The 17,388-nt window shown below is 47.6% G+C and overlaps 2 protein-coding genes across 4 annotated transcripts; one reads left to right on the top strand and one right to left on the bottom strand.

Annotated features, from left to right (window-relative positions):
- The first annotated feature begins 63 nt into the window (after positions 1-63).
- HOGA1 (4-hydroxy-2-oxoglutarate aldolase 1) lies at positions 64-10,092 on the top strand. Its single transcript, XM_083441204.1, has 7 exons — positions 64-392; positions 3,286-3,414; positions 3,649-3,776; positions 5,113-5,247; positions 6,200-6,296; positions 6,671-6,804; positions 7,887-10,092. Exons 1-7 carry the CDS (start codon positions 137-139, stop codon positions 8,034-8,036), a joined length of 1,029 nt encoding a protein of 342 aa, XP_083297330.1. The 5' UTR covers positions 64-136; the 3' UTR covers positions 8,037-10,092.
- MORN4 (MORN repeat containing 4) lies at positions 9,210-17,388 on the bottom strand. Of its 3 annotated transcripts, none has more exons than XM_083441207.1 (6): positions 17,196-17,388; positions 16,023-16,127; positions 12,951-13,048; positions 12,084-12,198; positions 11,548-11,657; positions 9,210-11,272 (listed from the first exon to the last, which is right to left on the bottom strand). In XM_083441207.1, the coding sequence occupies exons 3-6, from the start codon at positions 13,015-13,017 to the stop codon at positions 11,124-11,126; spliced, it is 441 nt and encodes a 146-aa protein (XP_083297333.1). In that variant the 5' UTR covers positions 13,018-13,048; positions 16,023-16,127; positions 17,196-17,388; the 3' UTR covers positions 9,210-11,123. The 3 variants fall into 3 exon arrangements, with proteins under 3 accessions (XP_083297333.1, XP_083297331.1, XP_083297332.1); XM_083441205.1 differs by having other exon boundaries at positions 16,019-16,127; positions 17,196-17,278; XM_083441206.1 differs by lacking the exon at positions 16,023-16,127 and having other exon boundaries at positions 17,196-17,342.

The following is a 17,388-nucleotide window of genomic DNA, read 5'->3' as shown; positions in this document are numbered from 1 at the left end:
GGTGTCATGGTGCGGCGAGGCCGATCTGCTTGGACTCCCACCCCACGCTGACGGGGCGGACTTCGCCAACTCTCCCCGCCCCGGATCAAGCGTTGTGCAGATCCCACAGGGCGCAGCGCTACGCCGCGAGAGGGCCATGGTGCGGGTGGCTGTAGCTGCGCGGTTCCTGCGCCTGCAGTGGCAGAAAGGCCCTGGCCTGCGCCCCGCGGGGATTGGGGCGGGCAGCGCGCCCAGGAGGTTTGCCGCGGGGGCCTCGGCAGCAACACCCCCCCGACGCCTAGACCTGCGGGGCATCTACCCGCCCCTGGCCACCCCATTCACCTCGCAGGGAGAGGTAGATTACAGCCGGCTGGAGGAGAACCTGCGCCTCTACTCCGAGATTCCCTTCCGAGGTAGGGTCGCCAGGCGGGGCAGAGCACAGAGTGGAAAGGGCGGATGGTGCAGCCACTTTGTACTTTCTGGAGACGGATGTGGGTCGCAGTTTGTTCCTGTGGGGTTCCGGGGGCGTTGGCAACGCTGTTGGCTACACATCCACACCATTCATTTAAAGCGCTATGATGCCACTTGGAACAGTCATCGTTCCCCCCAAATAATCCTGAGAGCTGTCGTTGGCTAGAGGTGCAGTGAGTGACGGGCAGCGCCTCCCGTTTAGTCATTTGGGGCGAAAGGAGACATGCTGCCCTACCCCACTGGCACCGATTTTGGGCAAAGCCGTGCCAATTTCCAGCAAGATCTGGCAAAAATTGTATGAGATCTCACACAATTTCAGCGAGATCTTGCCTGAAATCTGTGCAATCTCCTGGTGTTGGTGCCACTTCACTGACGGATGGTGGTGGGACAGACCCACAAAGATGCTGCCTCGGGGCTTTCACCGCCTGAGGCAGTGACCTCACCCTACCCAATGGCTGTGCAGGTCTTCCTAAGAGTACTTAGGAGACCCCTGTTCTCCTCCCAGAGCTACTACAGTGGTACCTCGGGTTACAGACGCTTCAGGTTACAGACTCCACTAACCCAGAAATAGTACCTCGGGTTAAGAACTTTGCTTCAGGATGAGAACAGAAATCGTGTGGCGGCAGTGAAAGGTCTCATTAGCTAAAGTGGTACCTCAGGTTAAGAATAGTTTCAGGTTAAGAACGGACCTCCAGAACAAATTATGTTCTTAACCCGAGGTACCACTGTATTTCCAGAATGTTTTAAGACAAATCCCTCTTCATGGGGGAGCTCTGCAAAGTGTAGCTCTTTGAGAGGAATTGCTCTTCATTCAATGGTAAGGTAGCTAGGGATAAGGACCCCATTCTTGGAATATCCTCTCCAAACAGATTTGTGGGGGTCTTGTTGTATCCTGGAAGGCAGGTTCACAGTGAACTAGGGCCACCTTCTCTATTACTCTGAAAAGAGAAACAAAAAAAATCTCAATGCCTTTAAGAGCTATCTGATACACAGAAATGCAACGTGTCTTGCTAGACCTTCTGCCCTGAAGCTGATAAAGGCACAGAACGTTTTGCAGGAAAAATGGATAAGCAAGTGGTTTCACTGTATTGTAGGCACAGTTATTCCCAGCCAGCTGGAGGGTGTGTGTGCGCTGGATGCACATACTGTGCTGAAAGGTCCTTCAGAGCTAGCACTGCTACTTCTCCAGTGGTGACAATTTAACAGAGCAAAACCAAGCCTTCCATTTACTTGTTTCATCCGCCGGGACCTTTTCCAGTAAATAGGAAAGGGGTACACAGCTGAATTGTCAACTATGCTATTTCTTCAAAGACACACATGGCTGCCCGCACGAACTTTGGCCTTCATCCGCTGCTCTGCAGGAGATGGGGGGGGGGGACCTGCATTTTTGGCGTATTTTTCCTTCCCCTCCCCCCAATGATGCTATCCTAGTCTTCACTAGCAGAGGACAACTTTGCATGGATACCCTACCAGTAACCGGCTGCCATACTTCCCAGATTCCACCTGCCCAGGCATTCTTTCCTAAAAGGTCTTGGTTTACCACCTATCCAATTACAGTGACTGCCCTTTTCCAAGTGTAGTTACTATGTTGCTGACAGTTCCCCATCCCTGCTTTTATAGTCTTACCTGTTGGATTTCGGTCTGAAATGCAGCTGCTAAAGGCACGGGAGCCCTGCCAGGAAGAAGTCAGTAATGCTGCCCAGCATGATTTTCTTCTCCTGGGGGTTTGGACATGGCTTGCCAGGCAAGAGTAGAAAGCTTCTGTAACTCAACTGTAGTTATAGCTGTGAGACAGGAGTCTTCATTTGGTTGGCTACTTACCACCTTCTTGACTTTGTGGCCAAGCCCACTCTTAGATCACCAGACTGCAGCTCCACTGACATCCTGGTTAGACTACTGTCATGTGCTCGATGTGGGGCTGTCTTTGAAGACTTCATCAAATCTTCAATAGGCTCAAATTACAGCAGCTAGGAGGAAGCAGTTACGAGTTACCAGTCTCTGCAGCCGCAGCAGGCGCTGTGATTCTCCAGTGGTTTGACTTTACCCCCGGAGGCACACTTCAAGAGCTAGACTGATGCCTGGAACATGTTCCTATGAACATACCTTGCCCATTTTAAAAGTTCAGCACTGGCTACCAGGAAAATTCCAGGCACAATTCCCTGTCATGAGGGTGTTGACATTTAAAGCTGTAAATAGCCTGGGACCAGGGTGCTGGATAATACGTGATTTTAATATTGGCTGCATGGGACTTTCTCTGGGTGCCCTTGCCATTAGAGGTACAGCAGCTGGGGAGAGAGACCTCAGTGTTGGCACCCTCCCAAGCAGATTTATGGAGTCCTTCTTTGCACAATTATTGTTTAGATTACAGGTTAACACTTTTTTTAAAAATCATCAGGGTTCCTACTCCACTCCTAGTTCGTCTAGTTTTATTCACTCCTGCTTTATGGTTTCCTCTGCTATTTGGGCTTGTTTTGTTCATGCTCATTTGTTTTAGATTTCATCATGTTATATCTCTCTCTTTATATAGATATATAGCTATATCACTATCTACACACACACACAGAGAGAGAGAGAGAGAGAGCTTTTTTTCAGCCAGAACTTGCCAGAACTCAGTTGGGTGCCATTGCCATTATAAGAGAACAAGGGAGATGTTCATGGTGAGTTCTGGCACCTCTTCTTTCACACACACACACACACACACACACACACAATTTTACTGTTTTTAGGTGTTGGTGTTTCTCTGTTTCTTTGGGGTCCTTCTGTTTAAAAGCAGAACATAAACTCTTGAAATGAAAATGGCTGTTCCCACTGCCAACTCTCTCTCTCTCTTTGCAGGTTTTGTGGTGCAGGGTTCCAATGGGGAATTTCCCTACCTGACTCAACAAGAACGCCTGGAAGTGGTGAGACGTGTGCGCCAAGCTATGCCCAAGGATAAGCTCCTGCTGGCTGGGACCGGATGTGAATGTGAGCAGCATGCAGGGAATGGGGCCAGAGGATGCCATTCTCCAGCCGCACAACATCCTGAATTAAGATGCTAGATCTGAGCAATGAACTTATATAGGCACTTTCTACCCCCTGCTTCCATCTCTGGTTCTCGGAGCCTCTTAATCTCACTGAGCCCATCCTTTGGTCCCACAGGCCTCTTAAAACCCATTTATTATTTTTGTCCATTTATCCTCTTTGTCCTCCTTCCTTTAGCAACTCGGGGCACCATTGAGATGACAGCACAAATGGCTGATAAGGGCGCAGACGCTGCCCTCGTGGTGACGCCTTGCTACTTCCGGGGAAGCATGACCAGTGCAGCCTTGATTCATCATTACAAACAGGTGAAGGATGGGGCGCAGGCATCTCCCTGGTCAGAGCCGCAGGGACTGGGGGGAAGGCTGAGATGGTACCAAGATGGTGGTAGCTTGTATTACAGGTTGGTTGATGTTGCAGGCATGAGTGGATTTTCAATAGAAATGCAATTAAAATAAATACCTTGAATTCTGAATTCAAGTGCAACTTCTCCCTAAGGTGCTTAGGGTTTTTATTGCAGGCACCAGTGTTTGCCTGGGTTAAAAAGTATTTATTCAGAAAATAAAAAGCTTATTTGAGAAAGTAAAAGATGTGGGTTTGAAAAGAGAGAGCATTTGGTCTCTAGCTACCTTGAATTTTAGAACAAAGATCTGTATATTAAATAATTATTGTGTCTAATTCAGATCAGTGATGATTCATTTGCAGGGTTCGGTGTAGTATGAAACATGTGCTATATTACCACAGCAACTGAGCAGTGTACCCATAAATCAGAATGAATAAACACTTGACTTGCTTCTTCCAGGTCCTGTTCCCTTTCGTTATCACGATGTTCTTCCTTGGAATGAGACTGACCTTTGAGTACTAGTTATTTAGCTTGTGTATGAGAAGTTATTTATTTATTTCATAAAAAATTATACACCACTTGATTGTAAAAAACAAAAAAATCGGTTTCCAAAAAGTTTTTTTTTTTTAAAAAAAGGAAAGGTTTACAGCTATGCTTTAAAACATACAAGAGTTAAAATACTAAAGCAGATTAAAATTACCTCACCTTTCTAAGCACCTGGGTAGACTTGTCTAAACAAGAATGTTTTTAGCAGGTGCTGAAAAGAGTTAAATGGTTCCCCAAGTCAAAAGATGCTGGCAGACGCTTAGGACTGCCTGGGAGCCATTGGCTGCCATATTAGGGCTGCAAGTCTTGTTGAACATTGCTGTGTTGGAAGAGTGGAGAAAGATAGTCCAGAAAAATTCGCATTTTGTTGTAGGGATGATGAAACCTATGTCGCCACTACAACTCCCATCATCCCCAGCCAGCATGGCCCAAGGGTCAGGGATGATGGGAGTTGTAGTCCTGCATCATCTGCATGGCCACAGGTTTGTTGTATTGGTTCACACTGAGAATTTAAAAAACCCAGACCTGTCCAGTCCCAGTGAAAACATTGGCTAGTAAGCGTAACAGCACACACAGTAAGTGTATCTATACAAGATCTACCACAGCAAAGGGATGACTGGGGTTGACATGGATTTTACTGTGTGAAAGGAAGCATGTGAACTAGTCTTTGAAGGGTAACCTGCTGTGTGGAGGCTTCTCGCGGTCTGCATGTGGGTTTCCCCATGTGCCACGATCATGCTATTTTGTGTCCTCAGGTAGCTGAAGCATCTCCAATCCCTGTGATACTCTACAGCGTCCCGGCCAATACGAATCTGGAGCTGCCCACCGATGTGGTGCTCAGCCTAGCACAGCACCCCAACATTGTGGGGATCAAGGACAGTGGTGGCAATGTGAGTGAAGGGGGGGAAGGCCGGGTGCTGAGACAAAGTGGGTTGCGATTTCATCTTGGGGTGCTGGCAAGAATCTGAGTTGGAGGGCCTGTCAGTATTGGCCCTCTTAAGCAAGCTAATGGCTCACAGGGGGATTTGTGGACCTGCCAGCAGGCCCCCTCCTCCTAGAGTACTGAAAGATTAACTTTGAAGTAATCATTTCCCACAGCTTAAGGCTGTTTTCGACGTCAGAACACGGCCAGGTGGCATTTTCCTCACACTCTTACTTTTCATTAGCTTCGTTAATGTGTAACCCCAAAAATTTGGATCCCCTCCAAACTGATGCAAAGGTTTTGTGCTCTCTTTAATAACCCTAAACGCTTAAACACTCACACGCAGACACTTTCAAACTCTGGTCCATCCTGCCAGTGGAGCTAAGGAATCAGCAGTAATAAAATAGCTCCATTTGCTTATCCCAACAAATCCATCAGGAGATTTGTGACTGGAAAGCGGCTGTGATCTCTGTCGAACCCAGACCTTCAGCGGTGATTCTACCAGTGTATTTCACCTCCTTTTGGTATTACACTATCTCTGTTTCCCACAAGTTCAGCGCCACTTTTGTGGGCCTCTCGTCTACCCAGGAATTCGGCAGGCTGTGCGTTAACATGACAGCACCACATGACCTTAGACTACCACCCTTTGCTTAGTAGCATAGTCCATCCATCCCTCCCCGCTTGATGTCGAGATCACCCATTGTAGGTAGGGCATTAGATTAGTGAAGCAAAAAGGGGGGAGTTGCTGTAGGGGCTGACACTCTTCTTTCAAAGACCAGGAGCTGCCTGGTAGCTTAAAGGGGACATGAATAAAGCAATGGCAGAGCAGCGATTTCATTGTCAGCGTCAACTGCTGCCCCCACATTTTGATGGATGCCTACTGCTGTCCTCCCCTATCAAGCGATCCCCTCTCTTGCCAGATCACCCGCCTCGGACTGCTTGTCCACAGGACCCAGCATGAGGACTTCCAGGTACTGGCAGGATCAGCTGGTTTTCTGCTGGCCAGTTACATTGTAGGTAGGTGATATTGGGAGCTGATGTCCATATGGGGCAGTCCTGGAGAGAGTGGCTGGCTGGCTGTTTCAGGACATGGGGAAGGGTTACAAAGTCGCCTAGGGTGTGCATTATAACATTTGTCAAGAGATTAAAAAAACATTTTCCAACTTGGTTACCCTTGAGCAGAGTATGATCGATCTTCCTTCCTTCCTTTTCTTTCTTTCTTGTAGAAGTTGGAAGCTGCTACAGGAAGCCCAACATTTGGTCCAGGCTTTGCTAGTTTGACATGAGCAGAGCGAAAGCATGCTGGGGGAGTGGTGTATCATGCAAAAATGCCTGTTTCACTGCCTAGGTGCTCTATTCTTTTTTTGATGGAACTATGCTCCTTGCTCCAGGTGCTGCTGGAGGGATTTGTGCCCTTGCCAACGTGCTTGGCTCTCCAGTCTGTCAGCTTGAGCAACTGTGCTGTGCTGGAAGCTGGGATGAGGCCCGTGCACTGCAGCACCGACTCATTGAGCCTAACATTGCGGTAAGAGGCAGAAAACGGGAGGGAAGTGGGAAGTAAGAAGTGGGAACACCCCACTTCCTTGGGAATGTATAGGGAGGAAAAGGCCCAACTGGAAAAGAGGTAATGCTTTGGTGGAGCTCCCAACAGAACAACATACAGTTGTTGCTCATGGTCTGGAACACAGGCTGTGGGTCAAGTCCTATCCTTCCCCATCCTTTGCAAACTTGATCAGCCGTATGACCAAGCAATTGTGTTTTATTGCTTGCCCTTTAGTCTTACATTTCTCCCACTTTGCCCTGTCCTATTCTGCGTGAGCGTCAGTGTTCTGAGCCATCTCAGCATTCCATTTTTATTTCTGTGACAATTTTGGGAACGTCAGCCATGCTTTGGATTTTTCTTGGCAAAACCTGTGACTTATTCACACTACAATCTTCTGGATTTTGCAAAAGCATGATATGCAACTGTGAATTTTTATTTTATTTTTTGGCAGTTTCTTTTCGGCTCCATTTAATAATTTCAGAAACATATCTGGGGCTTGTAATTCTACACTAATCCTCTGGAGCCCTCGCACCTTCCTCCCAAAGCTTGATAAGCAAAGAAAACCTGCTGGGTGCATGGGTGGGAAAAATAAATAAATAAATGAAGAGCAGAGAAGAGTTTCCCCAGTTCTCCATGTATTAATTTATCCCCCCCCCATGTAAGATTGTAATCGCATAAGCGAGCGCAAGTTGTAAGCTTACCGTATATCCTTGTACTAGTAGTACTTTATTAGACCTCATGTAGTCTAAGAATTAACCTACCACTTCTTCAAATGCACATACACTGTTGACTTCAAACGTTCACGCTTAGTATGATCTGCACCATTACCTCCTTGCCTGAATTGATTAAGTGTCAAACAGGAATTCCTGGGTCATAACACTTGCCCATGTCTAATGTTCTGGACATTCTGTGACCACAGACAAGTCCTTGATGGTGCAATTCTTCAGTTTCTGCAGGCCTAGAGCTGAGTGATGCTTGTAGGAAAAGGGGGTTCACGTACACCTCTGCCACACTGTTGGCCACAGAGCAGTTCTGAGTGCCCCACACTGTTTCTCTTTCCACAGGTAACAAGCAAGTTTGGAGTCCCAGGCCTGAAACAGGCCATGGAATGGTTTGGTTTAAATGGGGGCTTCTGTCGCTCTCCCTTGCTCCCCCTAAGTGAGGCACAAGTGAGGGAGCTGCGCCAGGATTTCAGCTCCAACGGATGGCTCTGAAAGATGAAGCTGTTCCAGGCAATGGTCGGAACCTTGAAATGGGTAGCAGGCATCTTGCCAGTTAAGCCTCAAATTTCATATCCTGCAGCATACTAAAATACAGCTTATTCAACTTGCACTGTTCATTGGCATGTTTGAAAACCAAAGTATTATCACAAGTGAAACAGCATAATGAAGATGCCGGAAAGGTTTTCAAATGGGCAAGTAAGCACTTTTCATGGCAGCAGCTCTGAATTCCTTTTCTCATAGAGGTTCTAACCCTTTCTGCTCGGAATCGCCAAATTTGTCCTTAGCTGGGGTACTTATCTATTGTATCAAATTGACCATTGGGGGCCCATTTAACATTTGAGTGCCCGAGGCACTATCCTTTCAGGTTGACTTCCTTCCCCCTGCTCCCCCAGCTGACGAGAAAGAAAAAAGACCCCCATGTCCTTTGCTTTTCCAAGGGGGGGTCTGGGTAACAGCTGGAGCCAGCAAAATTAAAACTACCATGGCCTGCCAATGGACAGAGTTGCAGTCCAACAATATCTGGAAGGAAATAGGTGCCTCGTCTGCCTAGTCCCCATCAGTACAATCTTCCAAGGTGATGTCAAAGGAGTTTGCTGCATGACTACATGGCCTACTTCCATAAGTCAGTAGGTGTTGACCAGCTGCAAATTCACAAGGTGTGTAAGAATGAAAGAGGGTGGAGCCATATTTGTTTGATCCATAGATTCATGGTACTGACTGGTGTTAGCTCACCAACTAGGAAGCACCTTTTAACAGAGAAGATGCTTTATTTGCAAGATACTGCTTCCTGGGGCTGAGTCTCTTGCCCTCAGTGACAAAGATAGCATGGGGTGGAATTAATCTTTAGAAAAGTATGTTTTCCAGGTAAAAATGCTTTGCCCCGTTTACTATCTCAGTAATGGTACACTCTGCTTGCAAAGGGGAAATAGAGTGACTGAATAGATGGTGAAACCAGCACAATTTCAGGCCAGAGCTGTGCATTGAAACAAAGGAGGGAAGCATGGATTGTCTGCACAAAACAAAAGCAGCATATAGAGCTGAGTGTGCATGCTGCTGTATTCCCCACATAAAGATGATTAGAAAGGCTATTACAGCATGCACACAGCCCATCCTTGCTGATACATTACATCCTTCCAATAGGGGAAAAAAGACATGGAGGCAGCAGAGATTCAGCAACTCTTTATTTGGCCAAGGCCCTTACATGGGCAGAGACACAAAAGGCACGAGGGTGGCATTGACACGCAGACATTCAGTGTGGAGGTGGGCTGGTAACAAGAGGCTCCAGCATGGCACTTAGGGACACACACCATGCAGGTCAATGCTTGGCTAAGAACACCCCCCAATCTCAAAACAATCTCATGTTTACTTTCAGTGCACAGAAACACAAAGTGGCTGGGTAGAAACTAAGTCGCTCTTCAAAGGCCACTCAGTCCCAACTCAACCCCCCAGCCCATAATTTCACAGGCTGATATCCCACAGCTAGCTTTCCCCTTCTGCTAGCCCAGCCCTATATTTCCATTCAGCCTGCGAGGACCCTCCCAGGAGCTGTTTCTTTTCTTCCATGTCATTGCCCCAGCTTAGCATGCAAAAGTATTAGGGATGCCCTGCGCACTCTCTAGTTTTTGAAGGCTCCAGTGCTCACTTACTTCCCCTACCAAAATGCTCCTAAAGAGCTACACAGCATTACCAGATCTCAGTGCAACCACCTCTTTGGACCTAGAGGACAAAATGGGGATGGACACCACTTCTTTTGGGTATCTACAGGGCTGTGTGTATGTCATTTCTCTGTGACTGCATTCAACAATATTGGACACAGCAGTCAGCATCATGAGACTCGGTTGTATATTTTAAAGCAAATTTCTAGCCATTAAGGCAGCAAAAGATAGGCTTAAAAGCATTCAGGCAATGCCTGATAGAAACTGGAAGAGAGAGTTAGGGGGTGCAAAAGTGTTCAAGAGATACGGCATTGGTGCTCTCCAAAGCACTTTTGCCTTTTCCTATTACTAGCAAAAGCAGAAATCATGCAAAATAAATAATTATATGCCAATTGTTTCTGCGTAATTTATACATGTTGCAGAATCCAGCTTTTCTTTGTACAGAATTGTCATTTTGAAGGGCAGAATACACGCAGCCCTGTGTCTATGGCACTATGGTGCATGGATGCCATGCAACAGCTCTGGAAGATCTCTCCCTCCGGGTCAAGGAGCACAGACCTTATATAAGGGAGAAAAGCTGACTTTCACCCAAGAGGCAACCCAAATACTCACAGTGAGAATGGCCCAAGTGAACTGGATAAAGCATCAGAAAGCAGTGGCAGAAAGCAGTGGCAGTGTGTGCCAGATATACTCTAGGGCCTAAAGGATGGCAGGCATTGCAGCTCAGGTCTCCTTCTTTGGGCTGATGTACAACATCGGGGAAAGGCACATTCAGAAGGTCTAGAATTCTGCAGTATATAAATTTTCCATTTTTGCATTAAAAATAAATAAATAAATAAAAGGAACGAAGAACCCCATTGAAGCGACATGAGAGAGAACCAGAGGTTTAGGGCTGTGGAGGGCGACAGGAAGCTGTGCTAAATGCAAGTTCCAACTTCTCCCTTGAACACTGAAGACCAACCCATCTAATCTCATGAACTCTCAGTTGCACTAGTCTCAAGCTAAGAAAAAGGTAAAATGATGTCTAAGCATTAGTCAGTCCTTGTGCCTTTAAGGTGGTGGTGGGAGCACCCCCTCCCCCCGCTGTTCTCACCACAAATGGGGCACTAGAAGACTGTCCTATGGAGAATGCTCTTGACAAAGGAATGCGACAGCCTCAGGAGTGACAGACTCTCTGTTTGGCAGGGGACAGTGGCTCTATAAGTTGAGGTTTGGCACCGGATTACACTATGGGGGCCAGGCTGTTTTAAGGAAGTGACTCAGGTAGGCTGCCCACCTGATCAGGGCTGATTTGGGATCATCTACCTCCTAGAGATGGTGTCTGTCTCTGTGACTCCTGCACTCCACACTCCTGCCAACCCCCAGGCTGAGCTGCAGTTTCATGGGAGAGTCCCGGGGTAGGGTGCTTTAGAGCTTGCACCCATCATGCTGTGAGGCCATGCGCCAATTTAGAGGCACTCTGAGCGCGCTGGACCACTGCCTGGCACTTCTCCCGTCGCAAGAGTTTGTTGTTCTCAAAGAAGCCTTCATTGCGGGGGATTCCGTGAGAGCCATCAGGAAAAGTCAGAAGCCCTTTGGAAGAAAACAAAATATTATGATTCAGCAGGGCTCAAGGTGGAGGATCAGACTTGCAAGACTTCAGCTCAGGAGAGCGGAGAATGCAGAGCTGTGAATCAAGACGAGGCACTGGGGTATATGTCAGCCTATATTTTGCTTTGGAGGATAGTGTTCACTCAGTTCTCACTTCTCCCCATCCCACACTGCAGCCGTCCTTCCAAAATAGATTTAGCCCTAGAAGATCAGTGTTGCTGCTTGGCTACTCCAAACAAGAAGTTTGCAGTACTCACCAAAGCCATCAACACGTCCACCCTTGAATTCTCCCTCAAAGGTCATGTTGTCATACCGTGTGAAGACTCCAACGCCGTTGAATTTTCCCTGTACAAACTCCCCTTCATACCTGCGTCAATAATAGGATTGTGTAAGGATAGCGTACTATGGCATACAGCCAGAAACTGAAAACACCAGGAGGAACACAGTCTTCTGGACAGAAGGCAAAGAGCCAAAGAGGCATCACTAAGGAGCTCTTTAAACATGAGTCTGTAGTAATCGCAGTGACTACAGAGAACCTAGGATGAGGATGGTGTAACAGCCAAGACAAAGAAGTGCTTGCTTATGGTTCTGAATCACAGAGGCATGCACACATACAAAAAGGTCTTCATGCTAGGCATAGCAAGGCATAGACATTCTTCCAAGTCCAACAACACAGCAGAGCAGCCTGCTCCACAAAGCACTCTTTTACTCTTATTTTCTTGGGGCTGCTTAGGTCATGCACATGCACCAAATGCAAGCCTAGAACAGTGTGTGCCCCCAGCCCTGTACCCACCTGGAGCCATCTGCAAAAGTGAGCACCCCACAGCCATTGAAGAGACCATTCTCAAAGTGTCCCAGGTAAATGCTGCCATCAGCAAATGTCAACTGCCCAACACCATGCCGGCGCCCTAGGCAGGGAGAACAAGCAGTATTGCTCTTTTGTCAGTTGTCAAAAAGGGAACCATGGTGCCCATTAAGCAACAAATCAATGAAATCTATGGTGGCACTTTTAATTTCAAAAAAGGGAGAAAAGGAATAGGATGTGGGCAGTGGTAGAGGTCATGCTGGCTAATATGTCTTACAGAGAAAGAATGTAACAGACCCCTGCTGTTGCTTGTTCCTTCTACCATCCACAAGGCATGCTGGAGCTTAGTATGCATTCATACAGAGACTCACAGTGCAGACACAATACCTTTCCTAAAGGGCTTTGTGGACCTCAAGGTTGCTAAGTTTGATTGTGCAGCCAGTGAAGGATCTCAGAGTCTCCAATATATCACATGCATGTTCCCAAATAACAACTTTTGCCATCCACCACCACACATAAACAACTGCCAGCCAATGGGATACAGTGGCCAAGAAGAGGTTCCTTGTTCTCTCCATATCTTGATGGGAGCACTTGTGGGACCAGAGCAGAGAGCTCTACCTGGGTGAGGAGGTTGGGACCACAACAGGATATAAGGAGCTGTAGTTCCTTCCCCACATGCTGCGGTCCCAGTCCAGCTAAAGCCCCCTGCACTTAAAGGCACAGCCACATAGGTACTGTAATGTGTAGTTTGGCCCCTAGAGAGGAAGTTATATGCAGCCCGCCAAGAACAGACCCCGTCCCCTGTACTTGGCTCAATGAGGGGACCCCACTCTGCACTTGGCCAGCCTCACTCACCTTCCTTCCACTCCCCACAATATTCCTCCCCGCTGGAGTAGGTGAAGGAGCCCTTGGTCAAGGTCATGGTGCCAGCTTTCAAAAAGGCAAGACAACAGCTGCAAGAAAAGATGCAGGAGTTTGAAAGCAGGATAAGATGCCTATGGGGAGGAAGAGCACTTCAGAACTACAGCAAGCTGAGGAGACAGGAAAGCCAAATCCACCAGTTTTGGATCCATGCAGTATCAGCAACATGCATGTGAAAAACCTTCTGACAGTAAGAGCTGTTTGACAGTGGAATGGTCTCCCTAGGGAGGTTGTGGACTCTCCTTCCTTGGCCACCAGTATGAACTCTGAACAGTCTATACTGTACTGGCATATTTATCACAAGGTAATATAATTCCCTTTTGTTATCCCCAATCCAGTAAGGAACTCTTTAAGTTTTTATCCTGCCTTTCCTGAAAGGGACTTGGGACAGCATGTCTCCTGCCCCCCCCCCCCCCGAATACTCACAACAATCCTGTAAGGTAGGTTAAACAGAGAGAAAGAGAGAGAAATGAATGGGCTGAAGTCGCCCAATGAGTTTCATGGGCTGAGCCAAGATTGGAATTTAGGTATTCCTAGTCCTTGTCTGATACTCTAACTACTACTCAACACACTCAGTATGCAGGAGCAAAACTCTCAAACGCATGGTCTCCCCAAAATAGGGTATCCTACCTTAGTAGGGAAGGACACACGAGGCTTAAGCCACAGGAGCTCAGCTCCCGGAGCTGACCTGGCATATATGTGTTTTGCAGACTCCTGCCCTATTTCTCCGCATCAGTGCCACACAGAGCAATTTCCTGCCTCCACCAGACAAACGTATCCATTCTTTCCACAGGAAATTCAAGCCTTATGGCTCACGTTGCTATTTCTTCTTGGGTTTTTTTCACCAGACTAGACTCAAATGCAGCTCCAGCACAAAGGGCTCTACCTCCATGAAACATTCATGTGTGGAGCCCAGATGGGGACCCAGCCTGGTGCTTCCTATCTCAGAGGCTTATTCAGGCAGTTTTCAGCATTAAACGCTGCTATCTCCCCCCTCCTACTATCAGCAAGAGGCTAGTAGAACTGCAAAGTGCCCAGGCCCCTTTGTACTACATGTTTACTACATGTGGATGGATGGTGGGTATTTTAATGTATGTCATCTCCCCCATTTATTTACTGTTTGACAGATCTTAAAGCAACTAGCAGAACCTACATGTTGAATTCCCTGCTTAGTATTCCAAACACTCGCCTAGAACTCTCCATGGCTTGGCAAGGGCAGAAACCTTTGTACCAGGCTAAGCAAGGATAGCCAGAAGGAAAGTTTACTGTTCAAATCCATCTACACTTGGCTCTGTCCAGGAAGACAAGTTACATTTAGAAAAATGTAAGGAGCTTTCAAGGGCAGATCAAGGGAAGGGGAGGGGCTGAATACTAAAATCATTACCATGTTGTTCTAAACTGCCTTGAGGGTGTTTTTTGCAATCAAGTGGTGAATAATTTTTATGAAATAAAGTAAGAAAGATATAAAATGACATTGTTATTATTATCATCATCACTGATTTATTAATCTTCATCTAAACAACAATCTCAAAGCACTAAAAGCCCTGATCTGAGTTACGGCGCAGCATGCTTCTGAAATCTTTGGAACTTACAGAAGACCTTCCACCGACCACAGCAACCTACTGGGTGTGTAAGGGATGAGGTGGTTGCTCAAGTAACCTGGTCTTGAGCCACATAGGGCCTTGGACATCAGAAGCAATATCTTGAACTTGATTCAATAGCAGACTGGCATCCAAAGCAAATTGCACAAGTAGGGAGTTATATGGAGGTGGTAGTTTGCCCCAGCAATCAAGCAGTCTCATTCTGCCTCAGCTGCAGCCTCTGAAGCAACCCCAAGGGTAGCCCCACATAGACTGCATTGCAGTAATCTAGCTGTGACATTTACCAATGCATGGACAACTGTGGTCTAAGTATCCTGGTACAGGAATGGCACTACTGACTTGCAGACACCTGCACCTCCAGAGACAGAGCTGGATCGATTAGAATTCCCGAACTATACTCCTCCTCCTTCAGTAAGACGTGAAATTTTGAAACATTGGAGGATGTGCTTCTGGCTATCATACATTGTAAACCCAAACAGACAGAACCTTTCTTTCTTTCTTTCTTTTTATTTCTTTAGAGGCTTGCAAGCTAGTGGGCATTACAGAATCCTGTGGCAATGAATTCCATATTGTATAGAGCTAGTCTTAAATCAAAAGTGTTGCCTATCAATTTCAACCGAATCATAACTCTGAGGACTCCACACAGACAACATTCAGAACAATGGACAAAACAGCTGTATATCAGCATCTTTGTAATTGGAATATACAACTGGCAAGCGAAAGAGAAAGGAGCCCCTTGAGCAAGGAAGGATGTACACTACATCAATGAGCTCACAGCAGGCAATGACATGAGCTGCCTGGAAGCTCTGTGGGAAAGAGGAAAGCAATGAGAAACGGGAAACGTGTGTAATTTGTATTACTGGAAGACAGAAATGCAGCCACCTAAGATGATGCCTACCTTTTGGGAGACAGCAAATAGGGGTGGTATTCAACTTGGGTTTACTCAGAGTTGGTACATTGAAGTTAATAGACTCAACTTAGTCATGTTCATTAATTTCATTGGGTCTTTCGGTTAATTTCATTGAGTAAAACTTACGTTTGATTTTAGATGAAAAGGGAGATGCTGCAGCGCTAGAACCCAGACTTCTCCAAATAGAAACACCCTACCCTAGCAGGGGCAGATAGGTGGAATCTAGAGTCAACTAATTTTAGTTTTGTCCCCATCCTCCTCCCTGCTGAATACTACAGGGGCAACACTGAGACCAGGGAGGAGGAAGCTGATGGCCCTGGACAGGTGGTAAGTAGGAAGGCAGGCAGGTGGGGTCTGGCTGAGGGCAGATAGAGGGGGCAGTGCCCCATTAGCCCCAATGGACTAGCACCTAGTTCTGGAAATGAAGAATGGTTAATTTATTTTCAAAGTCTACAGTGAATGATAGCAAATCAATACATGGTAGTGCTCACCTACCAAACTGCTGCTGTAGTAGAACAGCAGGGAAACTAGCATCACTACAATCTGAGCCCAGATTTGAGGCTAGCCTTAGACTTGAAGTCATGTAATAGTGCAGTTAACCTGTTACAAGTCCAGGAGACAGAAGAAGTTATAAGAGGTTCAAGGTGCATTAAATGTCAAGATGTAAATAATCACTACTCTTTTCACCACAAATTACCAAGACACTCAAACCAACAAAATAACTGAAGCAAAATGTCATCCTCATGAAAATACAACTTTAATCTGTTCACCTTTGGAAGGCAAGATATACTTAAGAATCTTCTTGTTAACGACCAACGCTGGCTGGAGGGCTACAGAGGAGGAGATGAGGTTCGCCTACTCTCCAAGGGACCGCGCGATGGCTGTTGCTTCCCTGGAAACAATTACAACAGATTGCTGGAGCAGAGCGATCCCAGCTGCTCTGCAGCAGCAAACCAGGCGTGTGTAACAGTTTCTCAAGCTGTGAAGAGGGACACCCCAACCCACTCGGAAACCAGCAGAATTTGGCAGTAACCATCAGGTCGTCTTACCGGGCAGCGGGAGCCTGGCATGAGTCAATTAAAACAGAAAGGCAGCTACAAAGAGAGAAGTGTGTCTCTATTATGTCTCTGCTCCAGCTCTTCAAGCCGCGGCAAAATGCCTTTCAGGCAGCCTCAACACTCCCGAGTCACCACGGTGCAAAATCACAATCGCCAAACAAACGAAACAAAACCCCACAACTCTCACACAGCTTCGCCCCTGAATTCGGGTCCTTGCAGGATGCTGAAGTCACGCCAAGCCGCCCGGCGAAGCCACGCCCATGCCCTAGTGCCACTCCGGCTACTCCGGCCACCCGATCATAGGTACCAAACTCCCTAGGGCCCTGGGTGCCCGAGCAGCACCCACAAAATTCCCCAGGAAGGGGCCGGGGTCATGCACGGTGCATGGCACCCACGGTCGCGGGGCCCAGCTGGCTCTTGTGCACCCGCTGCAGGCAGCCCCCCGCTACCACCCTTCGCCACGCAGCCCTTGTGGGCGCTCTCCTCCGCCCTGCAACCCAAAGCCCCCGTAGCCCACCCACCCCAGCAGCCTCCGCACAGTGGCTCCCAGCCCAGGCACCGCTTCCCCTCAGCCCTTCTGGGCGGCATCCCCGGCGGCCGCGCCCCTCACCTGCGCTCCGAGCTTCTCCGCAGCTGCCACCAGCTCCACACCCCTTCGGTCTCCCCCCATCGGCCGCCGCCTCCTCCTCCCTCCTCTCCTTTCGCTCCGTCAGTTATGCCAGGCTTCCCTCACACCCACCACCCAGGGCAACCGCCCGCCAGGAACCATCCGCGCACGCCGTTGGCTGTTGCCCTGGCAACCC

Source organism: Podarcis tiliguerta, assembly GCF_965153285.1.
Source record: "Podarcis tiliguerta genome assembly, chromosome: 5".
Taxonomy (NCBI): Eukaryota; Metazoa; Chordata; class Lepidosauria; order Squamata; family Lacertidae; genus Podarcis; species Podarcis tiliguerta.
The sequence above is the reverse complement of the archived record's forward strand: the minus strand, read 5'-3'. Positions and strand labels throughout refer to the sequence as shown.